This window comes from Physeter macrocephalus, chromosome 14 (assembly GCF_002837175.3).
Source record: "Physeter macrocephalus isolate SW-GA chromosome 14, ASM283717v5, whole genome shotgun sequence".
Classification (NCBI taxonomy): Eukaryota; Metazoa; Chordata; class Mammalia; order Artiodactyla; family Physeteridae; genus Physeter; species Physeter macrocephalus.
In genome coordinates this window covers 23,636,392-23,659,389 of record NC_041227.1, presented here as the reverse complement: position 1 = coordinate 23,659,389, position 22,998 = coordinate 23,636,392, and the positions used below count along the sequence as shown (strand labels likewise).

At 39.3% G+C, this 22,998-nt stretch overlaps 1 protein-coding gene across 1 annotated transcript in view; it reads left to right on the top strand.

Annotated features, from left to right (window-relative positions):
• Positions 1 to 22,998, top strand: part of LOC102994031 (protein CBFA2T2) — a 106,331-nt gene that overhangs the window by 71,676 nt on the left and 11,657 nt on the right. Inside the window, exons 4-8 of the mRNA XM_055090911.1 lie at positions 8,880 to 8,969; positions 13,132 to 13,313; positions 14,222 to 14,475; positions 17,342 to 17,427; positions 18,368 to 18,563. Coding sequence (XP_054946886.1) covers positions 8,880 to 8,969; positions 13,132 to 13,313; positions 14,222 to 14,475; positions 17,342 to 17,427; positions 18,368 to 18,563 — 808 coding nt within the window. The remainder of the gene's footprint in view (positions 1 to 8,879; positions 8,970 to 13,131; positions 13,314 to 14,221; positions 14,476 to 17,341; positions 17,428 to 18,367; positions 18,564 to 22,998) is intronic.

Genomic DNA, 22,998 nt, shown 5'->3' with positions numbered 1-22,998 from the left:
ATGAGACTAAAATGTTAATGAACTGCTGCTTTAAAAGATGACTCAGTATTGTACAGAGGAAACCACTTTCATACAAGGCAGAATGCAATAAATGACTTTTTCATCATTTGAGATTCTATCCCTGTTGTTTTCTATAGCTGTAGGTGGTTCATTGTCATTGCTGTATAACGTTTCATCGTAGGAATATACCACAGTTTATGCTTTTTGATGGACATTTGAGTTGTTTATATTTTGAGGCAGCATCAGGGGTCCCCCAGTACCACCCCCATGTCTTAAGATTTGCTAGAATTGTCCGGACTTGGCATATAGTTGTGCTCACAGCTAAGTTTTTTTTTTTCTTGGCTGCGTCAGGTCTTAGTTGCTGCCCACAGGATCTTTGTTGAGGCATGCGGGATCTTTCGTTACAGTGTGCAGGCTCTTCATTGTGGTGCACAGGCTTCTCTTTAGTTGTGGCATCCAGGTTTTCTCTCCTCTAGTTGTGGCGCGCAGCTTCCAGAGCACGTGAGCTCTGTAGTTTGTGGCACACGGGCTCTAGATGAGGCGCATGAGCTCAGTAGTTGTGGCATGCGGGCTTAGTTGTCCTGCAGCATGTGGGATCTTAGTTCCCTGATGAGAGATCAAACCTGCGTCCCCTGCATTGCAAGGCGGATTCTTTACCACTGGACCACCAAGGAAGTCCCTAAGATTTAATACAGGGGCATAATAAAGATACACAGCTGGATCAGAAAGGTGAGAAACACAGTTGGGATCCAGAGGAATCCATATATTGGCTTCCTTTTTCTCCTCTATGAACGGTCACACAGAGTTCAGTCTTCCCCCAGCAGTGAAAATACAGCAACTTATATGTGATGTTTCTGCCCAAGGAACCCCATTAAACCCTCAATGCCCATGGTTTTTCCTGGGGTCTGGGCACATAGGCACTCTTGGTGTAGCACCTATGAAACTCCAGACTCATAGAAGGAAAAGTGGTGTTTAGCATCAATCAGAGTTTGTAAAAACAGTACCCCCATCCATTAGGGAAACTTTTTGTTTGTTTGTTTGGGGTGGGAGTGGGGTCCCTTTATTGGTCAAATTTTAGAGTATTATGGAAAAGTCTTTCTGGCTCTAGACTAATAAAATTGGCTTTAAATGTCAAAATGAATTTGAACATAATTGGAAGCAAAGTAGCCATCAGAATGTTATGCCAATTCCAGCAGCAAATTACTTTAAATAGAGTCTGCTTAATTTCAAGAGTAAAAGAAAAAAATGACAGCTCATTTGCGTGCGTGCATGCGCACACACACACAGAGAAAGTGAATTTTTTTCTAGCTATGAAAGAATATGTAGCTGTAGCCAGTCATCTCTTTTAAATGGCTGTGCTTGGGTTAATGTTTCTTTTTTTTTTTTTTCCAAATTTTTTAAATTGTGTCATCATGAGGAGGTGGTAAAATACATATAGCACAAAATTTACCAGCTTAACCATTTTTAAGTGTACAATTCAGTGATATTAAGTATATTCATGTTGTGCAACTATCGCCACTGTCCACCTTCAGAACACTTTTCATCTTTCAAAACTGTAACTCTGTGCCATTAAACAATAATTCCCCATTTCCTTCTTTCCCCAGCTTCTGTCAGCCACCATTCTGCTTGACTACTCCAGGTACCTCCTATTAGTGAAATCACATAGTATTTGTCTTTTTGTAGCTGGCTTATCTCACTTAGCGTAATGTTGTCAAGGTTTATCCATGTTGTAGCATGTGTTACAATTTTTTACCTTGCAAGCAGGCTTTCCTAAGGTTAGCAGTTGTAGACCAGTTGTATTAGCTCTTTTCTGTACAGGGGCCATTACAAATAATGAGCATTTTTATTTATGGTACATGTGTGCAAGCACTGCACTGAACAATGGAATTGTGATTTCATAGGGTATACATGTATATAAATTTAGTATATAAGGTCAAATGGTTTTCCCAAGTTTTATACCAATTAATAATCTCACATACTGAGATTTTCATTCAGATCAGCATCTTAGTCCTTTTAGGCTCTTAATATAGAATACCATAGACTAGGTGGTTTATAAACAACCAATATTCATCTCTCATAGTTCTGAATGTTGGTAAGTCCAAGATCAAGGTGTCAGCAGATTCGGTGTCTCGTGAGAGCCCACTTCCTGGTTCATAGATGGCTATCTTCTCACTGTTTCCTCACAGGGCAGAATGGGCAAGAGAGCTCCCTGGTGTCTTTTTTAGAAGGGCACTAATGCCATTCACTTGGGCTCTGTCCTCATGACCTAGCCACCTCCCAAAGGCCTTACTTCCAAATATCAACACATTGGAAATGAGGTTTCAACATAGGAATTTTGAGGGCTCACAAAAACATATAGTCTATAGCAATTGATATTGAAACTATAAATATATTTGGAGACAATACAAGGTGAGAAATGTTTGTTAAATTTAATATCCATTCATTGTTAAAAACCAGCAAACCAATTATAGCAGGAACTTCCTTAATCTGATGATAGTTGTATGTATAAACACCCTTTAGCAAGCCTATGCTAAGTGGTAAAATTTCAAAAGCTTTCCCTCTGATATTAGAAACCAGATATGATCTCTTTTCTCTTCACTGTAATCCTGAACATTATAGCCTAGCAAATAAGATATAAGGATTGGAGGGACTTCCCTGGTGGTCCAGTGGATAAGACTCCATGCTCCCAATGCAGGGGGCCCAGGTTCAATCCCTGGTCAGGGAGCTAGATTCTGCATGCATGCAGCAACTAAGAATTCACATTCTGCAACTAAGAGTCCACATGCCACAACTAAGAAGTCCGCATGCCCAACTAAGAAGCCTGCGTGCTGCAACGAAGATCCCACGTGCCCCAGCTAAGACCCAGCACAGCCAAAATAAATAAATAATACATAAATAAATAAAATATTTTTTAAAATATATAAGGATTGGAGAAACATAAATAAAACTGCCATTATTCATAGATAAAATGATTGCCTTATGTGTATTGCATTTGAGCTTACCAATCCGTTATTTTTCCTTTCCTTTCCTTTCTTTTTCTTTTTTCTTTTCTTTCCTTTTTCCTTGTTCTTTTTCTCTTTTTTTCTACCATCTTGTTGAAAACATTGTCTAATTTGGAGGAGAATTAACACCTTTAGATTATTATATTTCTGTATTGGTGAAAGCCTTATTTGGTCTTTTTGTTTTATAGATTTATTTTTATTTATTTCTTTATTTATTTTGGCTGCTTTGGGTCTTCGTTGCTGTGCACGGGCTTTCTCTAGTTGTGGCGAATGGGGGCTACTCTTCGTTGTGGTGCAAGGGCTTCTCATTGCAGTGGCTTCTCTTGTTGCGGAGCACAGGCTCTAGGCACGCAGGCTTCAGTAGTTGTGGCATGCGAGCTTTAGTAGTTGTAGCTCGCGGGCTCTAGACTGCAGGCTCAGTAGTCATGGTGCACAGGCTTAGTTGCTCCACAGCATGTGGGATCTTCCCGGACCAGGGCTCGAACCCGTGTCCTTGCGTTGGCAGGCGGATTCTTAACCACTGTGCCACCAGGGAAGCCCTTATTTGGTCTTGTATTTATGAAAGGAATCATTAAGATTTTGGCAGGCATATGTAAATGGAACAGTCATTCCATGTGGAGGAGATTTCGTTAGCAAAGTCAGAAAAGGCCACACAGTTAGGTAGCAAGAGTTTAGTTCACCTGTGTGCATTTGGTGTTTCTGGTGTGCAAGAGAAGAGGTAAGGTGCTGGTGGTCCTTAACTGTACCAGGAAGCAAGCATGGCAATTTCCACTGCAAGGTAAAGGTAAATGTTTTGTACTCTGGCTACTTATTTGGAGAATACACATTCTGGAAGGTAGTTTTATACCTTAAACTAGACAGTTCCTTTGACCTACCAGTATCTCTCCTTGACATTCATCCTAAGAAAATAATAAACAATGTGCATTAACATTATTTATAATGTCAGAAAAAATTGAACCACCTAAATGTTCTATAAAAGCCTGAGTAAATGACAGTACCTCAGTTTAATGGAATATGATGTAGTCATATCAAGTCTGGTTCAGAGGTATAACAGAAAGGTATACTTCTTCCTATTCCTCCTGACAAATACAGCAAAAAAACAATGGGCGTTATGTATACAACAAAAGTAAGAAGACTCTGAAAGATGGAGAGAAGAAGGCAGATTGGCTAGTGACCTTGAGACTCAAGGAAGTACACAGCAGTGAGTTCCCTTGACTTTGTGCTGTGATCGTATATCCTGGACTGTGGTCTGGAGAAGCCAGTATTATGGAAATACTAATGAGCACAGACAAAAAGCAAACAAACCAAAACCCACAAAAAAAAAACCCCACCTCTTTCTAGCCAAAGGACTAGAAAAGGAGCAACCAAGCAATATAGAAAACTTTTGGACAGAAATCACTCTGTGGCAGTCAAACACCTCAGGAAAAAAAACACAATAATGTACACCCTTCCCCCTCCCCTACAAGGCCTATTGGGGAGCCTGAGCTCCCATCCCTGCCCAGCAGTAGGGAACCCCTCTTTCCTTCTACAAATCAACAGAGGTTGAGTGGGGAGCCTGGGATTATACCCCACCTGACAACATCAAAGATTCTTCTCTTCCCAATGGCACACTATCAGAGAATGCCTTGAAAATAGAAGATGTAGATAAAAGATCTGGAGTCTTACAACACGGAACCCAAAACATCCAGGATACAGCAGAAAATCACTTGTCATACCAAGAACTGACCATCTCAAGTGGAATGAGAAAAGGTAACCAACAAACATCAGTTAAGATGACCCAGATGTTTGAAATATGTGATGATGGGTTTTGATGCAGCCATCATAAAAATGCTTCAGTGAGCAGTTATCAACACAAATGAAGAAATAGAAAGCCTCACCAAGGAAATAGAAGATATAAAGAAGAACTAAATGGAAAGTTAAGAACTGACAAATATAATAATGAAATTAAAAACTCAGTGATGGGGACTTCCCTGGTGGCACAGTGGATAAGAATCTGCCTGTGAATGCAGGGGACATGGGTTCGAGCCCTGGTCCTGGAAGATCCCACATGCCACGGAGCAACGAAGCCCGTGAGCCACACCTACTGAGCCTGTGCTCTAGAGCCAGTGTGCCACAACCACTGAGCCCGCATGCCACAACTGCTGAGCCTGCGTGCCTGAAGCCCATGCTCTGCAACAAGAGAAGCCACCGCAAGGAGAAGCCCAGGCACCGCAACAAAGAGCGACCCCCACTCACAATGACTAGAGAAAGCCCGCGCAGCAACAAAGACCCAATGCAGCCAAATAAATAAATAAAAATTTTAAAAAAACAAAAAAACAACTCAGTGATGGACTCAATAATAGACTGTAGAGAACAGAAGAAAGAATCAGTGAACTTGAAGCTGGAACGATAGAAAACTACCCAGTCTATTTATTGGGAAGTCCACTACCCAATCTAAACAACATACAGAAAATAAGTAAAAAAAACATGAACAGAACCTCAGGGATTTAAAAGAGTATAACAAAAGATCTGAGTCACAGTAGGAGGAGGGAAAGAATGTGGGGCTGAAATAATGCCTGAAAAGTTCCCAAATTTAACAAAAGATTCAAGCCTACGGATTCAAAAAGACTGAGCAGACCTCAAAGAAGACATCCCATCCCAGGAATTCCCTTGTTGTCCAGTGATTAGGACTCCCAAGTTCTCACTGCTGAGGGCCCAGGTTCAATTCCTGGTCAGGGAACTGGAATCCCACAAGCCCTGTGGTGTGGCCAAAAAAAAAACAACAACAAAAAGACATCCCATCCCATCCCCCAAAATCTTGAAAGCAACAGAGAAAGCATCAGTAACCATGGATGCCAGAAGGAAGTGGCATATTTTTCAAGTGCTGGGAGAAAAGATTGTCAATCCAGAATCTTGTATCTATCAAAAAATATCCTTCTGGAATGAAGGGTAGAAGGATCAAAATATTTTCACATGAAGTAAAGCTAAGAGAATTTGTCTTCAGCAGACCTACACTAAAATAATGGCTAGGGAATTCCCTGGCGGTCCAGTGCCAGGCTGTCACTGCCGAGGGCCCAGGTTCAATCCCCGGTTGGGAAACTAAGATCCCACAAGCTGCAGGGCACGGCCAGAAAAAAAAAAAAAAAAAAAAGAAAAGCTATAAAAGAGCTTCTTGAAACAGAAAGGAACCATAAAAGAAGGAATCTTGAAATATCAGGATAGGTGAAGGAAAAATGGAAAGAGTAAAAATATAGGTAAATACAATAGACTTTACTTCTCTTGGGTTGTCTAAATTATGTTTGATGGTTGAAGCAAAAATATAGGTAAATACAATAGACTTAACTTCTCTTGGGTTGTCTAAATTATGTTTGATGGTTGAAGCAAAAATTATAACCTTGTCTGTTATGGTTGTCTGTATATATAAAGGAAATATTTAAGACAATTATTATTATAAACCGGGGAAGATAAAGGTAGATAGGGTTTCTGTACTTCTTGGTCTTGATTTCATTGGTGATAACGTGAATGTACACATGCCATAAAATGGCATAGAACTATACACACATATTACCATGGTAGTTTCCTAGTTTTTTTTTTTTAAGCGATACGTGGTTCTCTCACTGTTGTGGCCTCTCCCATTGCGGAGCACAGGCTCCGGACGCGCAGGCTCAGCGGCCATGGCTCACGAGCCTAGCCGCTCCGCGGCATATGGGATCTTCCCAGACAGGGGCACGAACCCGTGTTCCCTGCATCGGCAGGCGGACTCTCAACCACTGTGCCACCAGGGAAGCCCAGTTTCCTAGTTTTGATATTGCACTATAATTACATAAAATATAAACATTGGGAGAACCTTGGTGCGGGATACAGAGGAACCTATCTGTGCTATTTTTTGCAACTTCCTATGATTATCATTATTTCAAAATCTTAAAAGATAAAAAAAATTTTAGTCTGGTGGCCTATCTATACCCATTGTCTTGTAAGAGCTCTATAAGTGTTGCCCTTAGGATCCAGTGGACTAGATTCCCCTCATACTTTGCATTCTTACATTCTGTCTTCCTCAGAAGCATCTTTCTCAAGGCTGTACTTTCACTTCTTCAGATGGCGCTTCTGTAAAGCCTTCCTTGTCCCCTTAAGTCTGCATGCCAGTAGTGTCCTGCACACATGTAATATGATCATACTGTAATGAATGGCTTACTTTTCAGTTTTCCCACTAGACTATGAGGAAACAAACTGCTCTTATTTATTAAGTAATTGAATGAGAGGGAAGGATAACAGAACAATGGCCTATCTTCCCTCTCAGATAGAGGATTGCCTGGCATCTATAGTAGATATAGCCTTGAGTCCGTTTCTCTAACTTAAGTTAATCTTTTCCCTCCTTTGTCCATCCATAAGAAAACTTAGTCATTTCCTTCAGTCTTTCCATAGATTTAATCTACTTGTGTTTACTGTTTGAGGCTTGATTGCATTATTTGTAGTAAGGAGTGAATAGCATTCTCTTACACTTAATTTTTATTCCCGATTGCCGGTAGAGTTGGTTGCATTGTATACCTGTCATTTACTTAAAACAAGCACTCAGCTAAGGTTTAAAAGAACATTTTTGGTATGAAATGGGGTAAACTGTACAAACATTTTCATTTAACATGGTTAAATTTGATACGCTCTTTTTTCCCAAAGGCAAATATTTTAGTTTTTTCTCAATATTGTATGATACATTTGGAAAATCCAACATAATTTCACATCCAGAAATAACTACTGTTATAATTGTCCTTCCAGACACTTAAAATACTATATAAATGTATGTGTGTTATTTTCAAAAATGGATTGTTGGAATATACTGCTATGTTTTCTGGTTTTTCACTTAGTATATTATAGACACCTTTCTTCAATGCATACAAATCTGCCCTCCACCTTAAGCAGTATGATGTATGATGGTATTACAGTTTTTAATGCAGTTTTGTGTTGAGGACCTATATGTTTTCCATTTCTTCTTGTTAAGAAACAGTATTTTGCTGATGAATAATTTGTGTGGTACATGTTACATCTTTGAACACTTGATGATTTTATAAAAATAAATCCTAGAAGTCATCATTGTTCTTTCAGGCAAGCAAGAATTCAGATGGATGTTTTATTTTGTTTTGTCTTGAACTTATTAGTTTGCTGTGTTTTAGGGAATTAAAGTAAAAATAAAAATATTTTGTGAACTTTGAAGAAAATATTTGTATTGGTACATTCCTCTTAGCAAAGGAGCTGAGAATCTTAGTTTAAAGAAAGACCTGAAAAAATGCAGGGGAAGTGCTGATAACTTTCATGGGAATCCTAAAATCTAACCAGTGGAATTCTGCCCATTTGGAGGTGTTCTGATTTGCAAACAGACCACTGGAAGGTAGAAGGCATCTTTTTTTGTTGTTAACTTCCGATTTAGAAGATTTAGGGAACTGATGCTAGGAGGTAGGCAGAACCAATGAAGAAATGAACTTCTGAAGACGTGAGGCTCTGAGTCATTAAGTTGATATGCTGGACTGATTTGGGAACTGTTCAGCTGGAAAGACTGTAAGCTTGGTTACCTGTACCTGAGGTGACTTGTTCATCACAAGTCACCCCTCAATACAAGCAACCTGAGTGCCTCTCTTCATGAGAGGAAGGCAATGCCCTATTCTGCCCAGGCTGCTGAGCATAGAGGGGAATTTGTTAGATTTGGGGTAGTAGAGAAGAAAATCAAGGAGGCTGAATTTCTTTCATAAAGGAAACAGAATTTGGTTAACCTTTGAGAGGGATTTGAGTTCACAATAGTGCTCTTGGAGTTATCCTTTTCCTTATTATTTCAAAGGGTTCAGCACTATCAGATTTATGTTAGAACACTGTCCAGTTTTAGAAGTTGAACAATGCTATTTATCTTTTCAGAACTCAACAGTAACAATTGAAGAATTCCATTGCAAGCTCCAAGAGGCTACGAACTTTCCTCTCCGTCCTTTTGTTATTCCATTCCTCAAGGTAATTTTTATGAGATAACTACTGGAATGTAATTTATCTTCAACATTTCCTCAAGATCTGTTACTGATCCCTATTCTATGATCTACATCAGGGCAGCTTGCCACATTTTATATCTTTATTTTATTTGGGGCTGCTACAGAAGTGTGAGTGGTTTGCGAATAAGCTTTATGCTTGATGAGATGAGAGTTGCAAAAGGCTTGAGTCGTGGTCTGTGTGCAGACACTGTTGGTGACACACAGAAGGAGCAGGTGGGGAGGCAGGGAACAGGAGTAGAGTGGGATGGAGGTGCGCATGGCATGGAGGTTGGGCTCTTAGCAGAGGAAGTAACTGGACACAGTCTTTTGGTTGTGGCCAGGGGGTGAAGAGTGTGTGTTATGGGAGGAGGCTCTCAAAACAGAGGCCTTTGTAAGTTAGGACTAACCCTTAGGACAGGAGCATGTGGGAAGGCAGTGTTTACTACTCTCCTCCCCCCAGTTAGTCTAGTTTCTAATTACGTCCTCTGGAATTAATGTCCCCTGGAACATAACTTTTGGGGACACTGTGTAAAATTATTATGCGTACCTGATAGGTGAGCCAGTATTAAATTTATATATAATATGCTTCTTTAAAAAAAAAAACCTGGGCTTCCCTGGTGGCGCGGTGGTTGCGCGTCCGCCTGCCGATGCAGGGGAACCGGGTTCGCGCCCCGGTCTGGGAGGATCCCACATGCCGCGGAGCGGCTGGGCCCGTGAGCCATGGCCGCTGAGCCTGCGCGTCCGGAGCCTGTGCCCCGCAACGGGAGAGGCCACAACAGAGGGAGGCCCGCATACCACACACACACAAAAAAAACCTTTTTATTTTGAAATAATTTCATGCTCACAAAGAAGTTTCAAGATGGTACAATAAAATTCAGATCCTCCAAATGTTGATATTTTATCACATCTGCATTATTATTCTCTTTTCTTTCCATTTATTTTTTCCTCAGAAATGTTTCAGGGTAAGCTGCAGACATGATACATCTAAATACTGATACTTTAGTATAATTATCAAATCAAGAAATTAACACTGATATTTATAACACTATTATCTATAGACCTTATTCATATTTCACCAGATGTCCCACAAATGTCCTTTTTAACAAAATGTCATTTTTTTTGGTCCTGTATCTAATTCAGGATCACATGTTGGATTACATTGTCATATCTCTTCAGTCCATTTTAATCTGGAACAGCTTCTCAGTCTTTTATGATTTGGACAGTTTTGAAGAGTACAGGATAGTTATTTTATAGCATACGTTTCAATTTGGATTTTTCTGATACTTCTTCATGATGAGAATGAGGTTATGCATTTTAGGCAGAAATAGCAGGTAGGTGGTATTACTGCATGCTATCAGGAGACATAGATGTTAATTTGTCTCATAATTGGTGATGTGGACTTTGATCAGTTGGTAAAGGTGGTGTCCACCATGCTTTCCCACTGTAAAGTTACTATTTTTCCCATTAAACAATTTTTAAAAACAGGTAACATTATGACTCATACAGGTTTTAGAAAATGAACCTGTGTCATAGATTTTATTTAATTCATTATTAATGAGGGAATCTGTAAGGTGTTATAACCTGTTCAGGGGAGAAGCCAAAGAACAGACATTATAGGTCAGGATTATTGATAAGAATATGCAAACAAAAGTAAAATTGGCTTCTTCCGCAGTGGGCAAGCGAAGTCTCTAGAACCCCTATGCATGTAATTCTATGCATGTTCATAGACAACAAGTTTTTTGCTTTGCAACTGGTTATGTGTAAGTTGCAGTCCTATAAAATAGGTCAAAGGCAATGAATGACTAGAGTCAGATAACAATGTATTCTAGACCAGGCATAGTCTGGAAACTTATGACCCGTATCCAGCCCACCACATTGTTTTGCAAAGCCCTGGAGATGAACATTTGTAATCGATTTGGTAATTTGGAACACTAACTTTGAACCCCAAATAAGCTAAAAATGTTTTCTCCTCAATCCCTCCCTATCAAATGAATTCTATTCTTTTCATTAGTAGTAGACTATACAAAAAAAACTGAGCTCAATTTTTTTGTATTTTGACTTTTAAAAAAATATTAATTTATTTATTTTTGGCTGCATTGGGTCTTCGTTGCCACGCTCGGGCTTTCTCTGGTTTCAGCAAGTGGGGGCTACTCTTTGTTGCGATGCGGGGGCTTCTCATTGCGGTGGCTTCTGTTGTTGCGGGGCACGGGCTCTAGGTGCGCGGGCTTCAGTAGTTGTGGCATGCAGGCTCAGTAGTTGTAGTTTGCGGGCTCAGTAGTTGTAGTTTCCAGGCTCTAGAGCACAGGCTCAGTAGTTGTGGCACACGGGCTTAGTTGCTCCGCAGCATGTGGGATCTTCCCGGACCAGGGCTTGAACCCGTGTCCCCTGTGTTGGCAGGCAGATTCTTAACCACTGTGCCACCAGGGAACTCCCTGTATTTTGACTTTTGTCAGTACAGTATTTGTAGAAATTTGTTTTCTCTCTTTTATATGAGTACTCACATAATATCTTCAGTTTTGTCTTGACAAAATAAATATGCCCCTTTTACCTTCTTTTACTTTACCTTTATTTCGTAAGAAAATGTAATGCATCAAAAAGGTGGGTCATCTTAGCTGAAGTACTGATTCTGGTTTTTTAAAACTTTTAAAATTAGAGCGTTATAGTCATGCAGGAAAATGCATATGTCTCAGTGCACAGCCTGTGTTGGGCTCTGTTCTGATGGCATTGACTCCTTGGCCTCTCAGAGCAGTCTGTGGTGCCTTTTTCAGCCTTGAAACAGCTGTGTGTTCTATCTTGGTCTCTTTTCTGTGTATCAGAGCCAGTAGATAATTATTTCCCCCAAGACTCCAGAATCAGAGAGATTTGGGAAATGTGTGTTAATAGGAAATGATTAGCATATTTAAAAATTCATCAGAGGGCACATGTCACAAATGTAAAGATCTGGCATGATTTTTTTTTCAATTAAGTTTTTACAGTTGCTACAAGATTGAGGTTATAGAACAGACTTAAAAGTGTTTTATATCATCAAATTCTCTATTCTTAACTCTTGTTATTTTGGAAAACAGCATGAGGTAGGTTGTTTGGCAGCTTTTTGGCTAGCATTTGGGTTTTTGTCAATTTATTTCTGCTTTAAAACAGTCACTAATTATGGTGCTGCTAAATTAACTGTTGGTAAAGGGATGACTACTTGCATGTATTAAACTCTCCTTTTACTTTCTCATCTGTTTCCCTTGGGATAAAGACTTATTATGGGCTCAGTCTGAGTTTTTAAATTTGGGGTGAAATATAATAATTTTTTAAATAAAATAAATATGGGGAAAGTATATTTTAAATATGGAAAGTATATTTTAAATATGAAGGACTTAACAGTTAAGTTTAAAGATGCACAGGGTTTTTTGTATGATTTGTCCTGTTAGAGGTTTAAGTTTGAGGAGAAAGAAAAATAATCAGTACATAAATAATTATCCTTTTACAAAATAAGGAAACATGCTCAGTGGAGCACCACAATAAGAAATATTAGATTCTGCCTATGGATAACCTGTGTATACTCAGATCCTAGACTAGTCTAAGGTTTGTTGCCTTCATTTCCATCACTCCTGTTACTTTTTTCAAAACCCCATGTTCCAACTAAGCCAGAATCGTCACTGTTTCTGGAATTCCATGGCAGCTGTAATAGAGAACAGGAAGGCAAGGTTGAATAGTGCTATCAGAAATGGCTTAGATTCACAAGAGAGAAACCTGGACTTAAAATGATACAGGAAAGACTGAATTCCTCCTACTCTCATGTAGGCATTACTAATTTGCTAACTAACTGAAGCCTTCAGAAATGTTGAAGTTTTTAAATAATTATGTTCAACAAAGCTTTATTGAGCTTTGACTCTGTACTAGGCCACAAAGGTAATAAAGCAGTTTCTTCCTTAAGGGGATTTACATCTTGTTGGGGACAAGAGACAAGTTAACAGTAATTCAAGTTCAGTGTAATGGATGTCACTTTATTCAGAGGGGGGCATATGAAAATTAGAATGACAGAGTGAAGGGCTTTTGTTTTGTGTCATCTTGTTCGTGAAAGCCTTTTGAGGTGCTGAGCCCTGTGTATAGGGCCCAACACTGGGAAAACTGCCTTCCAGCCCCTGCCTCTTCTTTTCAAGGCAAACCTGCCTCTGCTGCAGCGAGAACTGCTGCACTGTGCTCGGGCCGCCAAGCAGACACCATCCCAGTACCTGGCTCAGCATGAACACCTTCTGCTCAACACAAGTATTGCATCCCCTGCTGACTCTTCTGAGCTGCTCATGGAGGTGCATGGAAATGGAAAGAGGCCCAGTCCAGAGAGGTGAGCAGAGAAGAGCTTTGTCATCCTTGCTTTTCTGGAACCACTCTGAGCTTTCCCTTTACTTGTGAAAGAAAAAGAACTTGATTACTGTGGTAATATGTAGGGATGGACTCTTAGTTTTGCTTTGTCCCAACATTAGGCAGCAATATGCTTCTCAACTCTTTAGATGACTCTGTATACCCCTGCTGATAAATTTCTACTTTTGAGCATTCTGTGGGTCCACTGCTCCAGAGCCATGAGAAATATAATCTGTCTGTTCAAGGCATTTTTTTCTGATACGTGAAGTCTTGTAAAAGTATAACTGTTAATGAATCAGCTTTACTTTGAAGATTGAAATTATATTAATATAATTTATCCTCGAAATTTATGTATGAGTATCTATCGCTATTTTCTATGGTTTGTCAAGGAAGCAACATTTTAATAACAGTGGAAAATGTGTTACAATTGAAGCAAATGACTAAAAACCCTGCCAATTCACAAGCATATTAATTATGTGAGCCTTTTTTCTCCCGTGTAGAGAATTGTCTCTTTCCAATACTGACCTCCACAGTAGCAAATTTGACCTTGAAACATTTCTAAATATAGTTGAACCCATAATCCTCCATAGTCCTATCACATAAGAAAATGCTGTCATCTTAGTTTCTCCTTTGCTTCATGAGGTTGAGACGTTTCTGCTTGGTTATGGATAGATTTGACCTCTCTTTTCATGCTGGGATAAATCAGTAATTTCCATTATCCGCCTGGCTCCTGAAGACTTTTCAGTTCATGCCTCATCTCAAACCTTTTCTTATCATCTTCCTGTTTGTGAAAGTGCACAGCACAATACGTAGCACAAAGTAGGTGCTCGGGCAATGTTTGCATGAACACTTGTTGACAGGCTCAGACATGTACTTCCCATTCTTCTACAGGCGGGAAGAGAGCAGTTTTGAAAGAGATACAATTCCTCCTGAGCCTCCTGCCAAGAGAGTGTGTACCATTAGCCCTGCTCCCCGGCACAGTCCTGCCCTGACTGTGCCCCTCATGAATCCTGGGGGCCAGTTCCATCCTACTCCTCCACCTCTTCAGCACTATACCTTAGAAGATATTGCAACTTCCCACCTATATCGTGAACCCAACAAGATGCTAGAACATCGAGAAGTTCGTGATAGACACCACAATCTTAGTAAGTGGCATAAGCAGCATGGTAATGATTCAAATTCAGATTGAATCCATGGGTTTCTTTCCTACTCCGTGATAAAGCAAAATACTATCATCATTGCTTTTTTCCACTGATAAGCTAAAACAATATTATACATAAAAAAGAATGTTAGAGTTATAGTATTCTCATTTGAAATTGATCTCAATTCATACCTTGTTGCTATTATCATTATATGATAGAAGTAGGCTAAACATATTTTTGGAAATACACAATGAAGCATTTAAGTATAAAGGGATATTACTTATTCTGATATGGTTCAGAAGGAAAATAGAGAATGACAAAGCGAATGAGGTAAAAATATTCACGTTTAGGAAATCTGGGTGAAGGGTCTGTGAGAATTCTTTATTCTTGCAACATTTTTGTAAGTCTGAGTTTATTTCAGAATAAAATTTTTAAAATTAAGCAAGAAAGATGTAAAACGTGGTTTTAAGAGGTGAAAGTGCAGAGACATTTAGGTCAGAGGTAAGGCATACCTAAATTTAAATCTTGGCTCTGCATTCTAACTAGCTGTGTGATCTTATGCAAGTTGCTTAGGCTCTCTGTGCCTCAGATTACACATATCTAAAATGGAGAAGGACTTCCCTGGTGGCACAGTGGTTGAGAATCCACCTGCCAACGCAAGGGACACGGGTTGGATCCCTGGACCGGGAAGATCCCACATGCCGCGGAGCAACTAAGCCGTGTACCACGACTACTGAGCCTGTGCTTTAGAGCCCACGAGCCACAACTACTGAGCCTGCGTGCCACAGCTACTGAGCCCATGCACCGCAACTACTGAAGCCTGTGCGCCTAGAGCCCATACTCCTCAACAAGAGAAGCCACTGCGATGAGAAGTGTGTGCGCCACAACGAAGAGTAGCCTGTGCTCGCCACAACTAGAAAAAGCCAGCACACAGAAATGAACACCCAATGCAGCCAAAAAAACCCAAAAAATTTATTTAAAAAAATAAAACGGAGAGAACACCACCTCCTGTGCTGGGTAATTGTCACATTTGGACTGCCTGGCATATGCATCCTCAGCAACCATTAAATTTAAGAAAAAACAAAAAGGCCCCTAGCAGACCTCACCCAAGATCAGTTTTGAGCAAAGCTCCTTGTCAAAACTCAAATAAGGTTACTGTAGAAGGTTCTTTGTAGTTTAACTGCTGAGATATGTCAGAGCAGAGAACCAAAGGGCTGCTAGTTTCCAGAATTGGCCCTGCATTTCCATTTGTGGGTTGCCCTGTGGAGTAAAAAGTTGCAAAACATTTGCCTGTCCCCCCTTCTGACTTAGACTCACTAGCATCTTTCTGCCTTCATGCAGTAATAGCTGAATGGTGTGGGCCACGACAGCAGTGGTGTTCTCAGCTGCCAGCATTTACTGAGTCTTAAGTAATTAGATTGTGGTATATGTACATTATCTCTTCTAATCCTCACACTTAGGATTCCATGGAGTTTATGCCTTTTTATACATGATGACAGAACTATGGCCAGAATCACATAGCTAGAAAGTGACAGATTCAAGATTCTGACCCCAGTTTTCTGATGCCGAGAGCTTGGGTACATTCCCAGCATGCTATGATGGCTCCCTTAGCAGCTGTTCTGTATGGTTCTTATGTTAAAAATTCACCTTCCTATTGATTTCTTCTATATTCATACACATTTTTTGCCAGTTGAATTCGTTACCTTCTAAGAGAGAAGTATGCTAAAAACTAGCTAGAACTGCATCTTGGTCAGATTTTCCTTGTATTTCTAACAATTTTAGAAAAAGGTTTTTTCATCTTGAAGTGTTCTACTTGAAAGACCTTTAATCCTCTACCTTGAAGGTTTATTTTACAGTCAATCATTTGTTTTCCAGGCTGGTTATAGATTCCTTAATTTTCCCCAGTCCTCTTTTGAAAATGTATGCCCTAGTACAGTAGTTCTTACCAAATCATTTCCCACCCCCAACTTTTAAACAAATAAACTGTAACACTCCCCCAATCTACTCTCCTAAAATGAAATTTATGGATACTATAGCCTACCTTAGTCCCATAATTTTAGGATCAATATTCTAAAGTATAATACATAAAAAAGTATTTTATAATATATTAGTGCTCAGGCATGACTACACAAGAAGATATGATGAAATAAGCAGATGGTTGCACAAATACAGAATCACTATGAATACAACAGGTATAAATTCAGACTGATAACAGGTGTGTCACATTGACAGTTCAGATACTATGAGCAGTGTTGCCATGTGTGACATGATTTTCAAAATAGTGGATAATTCAGTATATCCTTGATTCACACAGTCATTACATTCATGCAAATTTCAGTAACGTATATCAAAAACCATGCAAAAAATTATACTTTGGTTAATACTCAGTTGTTTCCAAGTGCTTGTACAGCACCAGCTCTGTTTGTGGTGATTAAGCGCTTGCATTGTGCCACAACCTTGCCAACATTTAGTATGATTGACAATTTAATATTTTCCAATATATAGATGTGGAACCATCTTAGTGAAGATTTTATTTACCCTGTGTGACTACGTATAAGTTTGAATGTCTTTTTATATGTTTATGAATCATCTGTACTTTTTTGTCTGGAGCATACCTATTTATTCATTTCTCTTACCTGTTTTGCTTTTGGGCTATTTGTCTTTCATAATTGATTTGTAGGAGTTTTTTAATACATTCTGAGTAGTGATTTCTTGTTGGTTTTATGTCATTTTGTGGTTTTAGATCATTGTGAGTCATTGGCCTTAATAGTGTGCTCATAGTTGGTATGAATGTATGTGTATTTACTTGGTAGAATTCTGTTTACTGTATTCTTCCCTCTATCTTCAAATTTAATCTCATTTCTAATAGGTCTAAATGGAGGCTATCAAGATGAGTTGGTAGACCACCGTTTGACAGAAAGGGAATGGGCTGATGAATGGAAACATCTTGATCATGTAAGAATCTTACAGTGTATAGTTTTCCTAACTACTTGTTACTTTTAATTCTTAATGTTACTGAGAGTAAGAGTGTGTATGCTTGAAGTGAACTAACCAGAGCTACAATGTCTTTGCAATAAAAGCTGATTTATCTACTACTGCCCCAGCTAGAGAGCTAAGAGTAACTCCCACATCTTTGTGGTGGGGTGATCACTTGAGGTCATAACCAAGTGAAGCCATGTTGTATAATGGTTAAAAACATAGGCTTATGAGTTTTAGGTCCCAGCTTTGCCACTTCTACCTCTGTGATGGGCAGGTTCTTTCACCATTTTTAACCTTAACTTTTATATCTTAAAAAAAAAATAATGCTATATTATTTGAATTCATGGGGGGTTGTAATGATATGCAAGGTGCTTATCACAGGGCCTGGTATAATAAATGGAGTGTGAAATAAATGGAGCTTCTCCAAATACAAATGAGAATTAGTACACTGGCACAGAATGTAAACTCTGCCCCATTGGAAAAGAGAGTTTCCCCTCTCATTAAAAGGGAAGAGAAGATGTAATACCTGCTTGAAATATACATACAGTAGCTTTTCCTTCCTGAGTGATGTTGTCTCTGAATGTAATTCTCTGATTGCATTCTTATATAAATCTCCTGCTTTAGGCAGAGATATAATGTATTTTCACCATACTCTTTAAAGAACCATATTGTGATGAAACTGGCTGCTTCAACCATGAAGAATCCAAAAAGTATTATTTTGAAATCTTAAAAATTGTGTGTATATATTTAAAGAGAAATAATAAGAAAGCCTTTCAAATATAAACTTGATATTGCTAAATCTGTAAGTTTCTTAAACCTTTATTCTTTATATTTTGTTTACCTGTCCTTGATTTTCAATGTTGATTGTATGAATGTCCTCATCCCATGGCTCTGCCTGACTTCTTGCCTGGCTCAGGCCCTGAACTGCATTATGGAAATGGTAGAGAAAACAAGGCGCTCCATGGCAGTCCTGAGGCGCTGTCAGGAATCAGATCGTGAAGAACTCAACTACTGGAAAAGACGATACAATGAAAACACAGAGATGAGGAAAACAGGGAGTGAGTTGGTTTCCAGGCAGCACAGTCCCGGGAGCGCAGATTCTCTCAGCAATGGTAAGGGGAGCATCACTTCAGTTGACAAGGGAGGCTTTGTATATATCTTTTTTGTTGTTGTTGTTATTTTTTATTTTTGAGACTTTTTATATTTTACTTTAAAAGGAAGATGGTACTAGATTGTGGAATTAAAAGGACCTTGGTAATTATAAAAAATATGTCAAGGATTCAGCATTTGGCATGTTCAAGAAATACTGTCTTCCCCACATAGAATGAGAATGTTTGTCATTTTCTGTTTTCAACTCTATACTGTATATAAGTGCTGAGTGATTGATGATCAAAGAATGTTTGGATGTTAAATTCAGCCTGGCTGAATGTACTTGGGACTCTCATGTATATCACATTCATTCCTCACAGTAGCCCTAAAAAGCTTCACCTCAGCTTCCATCCCGTTTTCCCCATTCCCTATCTAGAAAATTACCATTTATTAACCTCTGCCTGGACAAAAAAAATGAAAAGTTTTACTGTACCAAGCTGGATTGTGCCTTCCCGCCTTTTCCCACCCTGAAGCAGCAGAGATATGAACAATTGTTGAGCTCTCAATCCAGGATACATCCAGGACACCATAGGTATTCCTCCAAACTGAAAAGGCACCCTATCCAAAGGCATGGCTAAATGAGGGGCCACCTGTGATCAGACTCTTTCCCCACCCACCCACTTCAAGCTCCCAGTTTTCCCTTGGAGAATGACTCCTCTTATGGCAAACCTAGCATGTTCCACAGAAGACAGCCATTAGTCTCAAAAAGACTACCCAAAAAATAGAGGCAAAGACATTGGTAAATAAGGGATTCCTCTCCCCCACCCTACCCACAGAGGTGACTCTTGAGCCAGCCATAGATTAGCAACATTGTGTGGACTATCCAGCACAGCAGGACGTCAAATACTTATAGTACAATTCTTTTAAAAGGAACCTCAAGCTAATTCTCGGGTATCTCTCACCATCTGAACCTTCACAAATACTCCCTGTCACAGCTCACAGAAACTTACCCTAAGTTCACCACCCAAATCACAAACCATGGTCCTGAGTCGGCTCTTCTCCAGCCAGGACTACAGGTCTTGCTGGTGTTGTTTAGAAACATTGCTTTGCATTGAGGGTTTAGCTAGGGTGACTATGGCTATCGTCCTGTCATAACTATTACCAGCACCTCTCTTACTCTCGAAAATGAGGACAGTTGGGATGATAAATTATATTGTCACTACAGGTTTACCTCTTCATGGATCCTAGGGTTTCCTCCTCTCAGGTTTCTCAGGGCACTATCAATCTGTCTGACTTAAACAGTATCTTTCAGTATCTTTATTTACGCATATTATACATATCCAGTATTTTTATTTCATTGTTTATTTCTCTTTTAGTACGTTTGTTGCATGCATTGTAGAAGGAAATCATAATATCCTAAACAAGTGAGCTACTCGATGTGGACCAAAACCACTCCAAAAACTACTTGTTACTGGTCTGTGATGATACGAGGAGCTTGCACAGGATGGATCAGGCACCGTTTGCTTCACTCTAGGAAGAGGCTGCTACACTAAGCAGCTCACTTAGAGACGTAGTTGTTTTGCTTGCATTCTGCATAAGCTCCTTATCTCTTCATGGACTAATAATAGTTTGCAGACCAGCACTTAGAGTAGCACTGTCTATACTGGGCAGTGTTTTGGGGCATAGCACACAAACATACTCACCAGTGACTTTTAAATAGTTAGATAAGTAGTGTTTTAAATGTTTGACGTTATATAGAAACCTCTGGTGGATTGTTATTTAAGTATTTAATATTTATGTGTTTTGGTGATTTAGAGAGAACTTGAATGGACTTTGGATGACATTATTATTTTCCCCATTTAAAATAATGGAATGTAGGTTTCCTCTGTCTGAAAATTTGTGGTTCACAATATTTTCAGGAACAGATTTTGTTCAGGGATGCATGAAAGGAATGTATTTTGGTATTTTATTTAAGGACACAAATAAGTATGAAAACAATAGGAAAAACAAGAAAATGATTATCACAGAATTCCAGAGAATAGTTTCCTCTGGGTGTGTGGCATGGAGGATGTTGATGATGTAGAGTGCAGAGTGAGCTCTAATCATCTTTATCAGCTATTAGGACAGGATTACAAGTCCGGCTGGCATTATTTAAACATTACTATGGCTTACACTACTCACTTCTTGGGGATTTGGGGTTGCCAAAAGTGTTTTCTTTCTTAATCTGGAGGTTTATGTGTTTTCACTTTATAATTTTTCATTAAATTGTACATTAGTATTTTTATGAACTTGTTAGCATCTAATATTTTGCAATTAAAGTTTTGGTTTTTTTAAAAAAAGTAAAGAAACTGACTCAGCTATTGGTTTTCCCCAGGTTTTTCTGAGAATGAGAGTCACCTGGGTGTTTATTAGAAATACACATTCTAGACTTTTCCCTGTAGGTTATGATTCAAGGACCCAGGCATCTGAATATATATATGTTTAATGAGTCCAATAATCAGGCAATTTGGGGAAAGCTGCCTGCAATTAAGTCCACAGTCAAGGGGCTTTCATGGAGCTTTTTAGTGGCTTGCATTCGTATGACCAAACTCTAGAGGTAAGCGTCTAATAAAGGTGGAGACCAAAATCAAGAAGCACAAATGTGAGTTAACAGCAGCTTCTCAGAGAAAGGAAAACTTTAAAAAATATGTTGTTAATATCCATAGAGAGAAAAAATTTTTAAAAACCTAGAGGATCCATCAAACTCATATATCTAAATCATGAGTTTCAGAAACAGTGAACAGAAAGAAAAAATAAAAGTTACTGAAATACTTTTTAAATTTTACCCAGAACTGAAAGACAGCATTCCAGCTTGAACTAGTCTATCAAGTAAACACAGTGGAAGAAACAGATTTACCAATTAGCATCATTGAAAATTGGAAGACAACGAAAGGAAAATTATTTTAACCAAGAATTCTGTATGCAACCAAAACAATTGTTAGATTAATAACCCACAATTTAAGGGGAAAAAAATGCACCTCCCATCTACCTTTATCATGGTGTTTACCGCATTTGGGTAGGATGTGCCCCAACACAGGGAAGTAAACCATAAAGTGGAGAAAACATGGAATTGATAAAACAGGATGCAAGCGAAAAAGAGAGGAATGGAATCCCTGGGATATTTGGGAGGGTCCCAAACAACAGTGGGACATTCCAGGCTGAAATAGTCCAGAAAGCAGCCAGTTCAGACTGGACTAGCCCATCAGCTTGCTGGAGATTTTTTCAAGAAAAGGAAATTTATAAAATATTTACACCACAGGAAGAGAATTTGAGATTGAATTAGAAATAATTACATAAGAAACTTAGCACATGAATAAATCAGTTATTAGCTCTAAGAAAAACAAAAACTTGTTCAGGAAGATAAAAAGATTCATAGAAGGACTTCCCTGGTGGCGCAGTGGTTAAGAATCCTCCTGCCAATGCAGGGGACAGGGGTTCGAGCCCTGGTCTGGGAAGATCCCACATGCCGTGGAGCAACTAAGCCCGTGCGCCACAACTACTGAGCCTGTGCTCTAGAGCCTGTGCGCCACCATTACTGGAGCCCACGTGCCACAACTACTGAAGCCGATGCACCTAGAGCCTGTGCTCAGCAACAAGAGAAGCCACCGCGATGAGAAGCCTGCCCACTGTAACGGAGAGCAGCCCCCACTTGCTGCAACTAGAGAGAATGCCCGCGCACAGCAGCGAAGACCCAACACAGCCAAAAATAAATAAATAAATAAAATCTATAAAAACAAAAAAGATTCATAGAATATGAACCACGTGACTTATCTGTGATTAGCATTTACATTGAGTACTGTAAATGTTGACTATTGATGTAACAGAATTTGAGTATATCTCTATTGGGGGGAGGGGAAGGGGAAGGAATTATTGTGTGGTGGCTGGCGGGAGGTTCAAAGAGAATGAATTCTTTCCTTCTGAAATGGCTAACCAATCAATAATGCCTGCAACTTGAAAGATCAAGATGTACCAATATTGGAAGAATCAGCTAAAATGACACTTTACCATTGTTACAACAGAAAAAATATATATGACCTACAGATAGGTGACACTCCTACTGTGGTTTGGGAGACCTTAACCATGAACACTGGGTTCTAAGCCAGGCACTTTTCTTCAGTAGTTAGTCCTGGATACCCCCTTAGAACCCATCTAAGGACCTTTGGAAAACTCCTGATGCCCTGGCCCCACCTCCAGAGATTCTGATTTGATTTGTCTGAGATGGGACCTGGTCTTCCAGAGCTGAGAACCATTCCTTTATGTACATTATCACTTAATTCTCAGAGCAACCTCATGAGGTGGCTATCTTTTTCTTTTCCTTTCTTTCTTTTCCTTTCTTTCCTCTCTTTCCTCTTTCTTTCTTCCTTCCTTCCTTCCTTCCTTCCTTCCTTCCTTCCTTCCTTCCTTCCTTTCTTTCTTTCT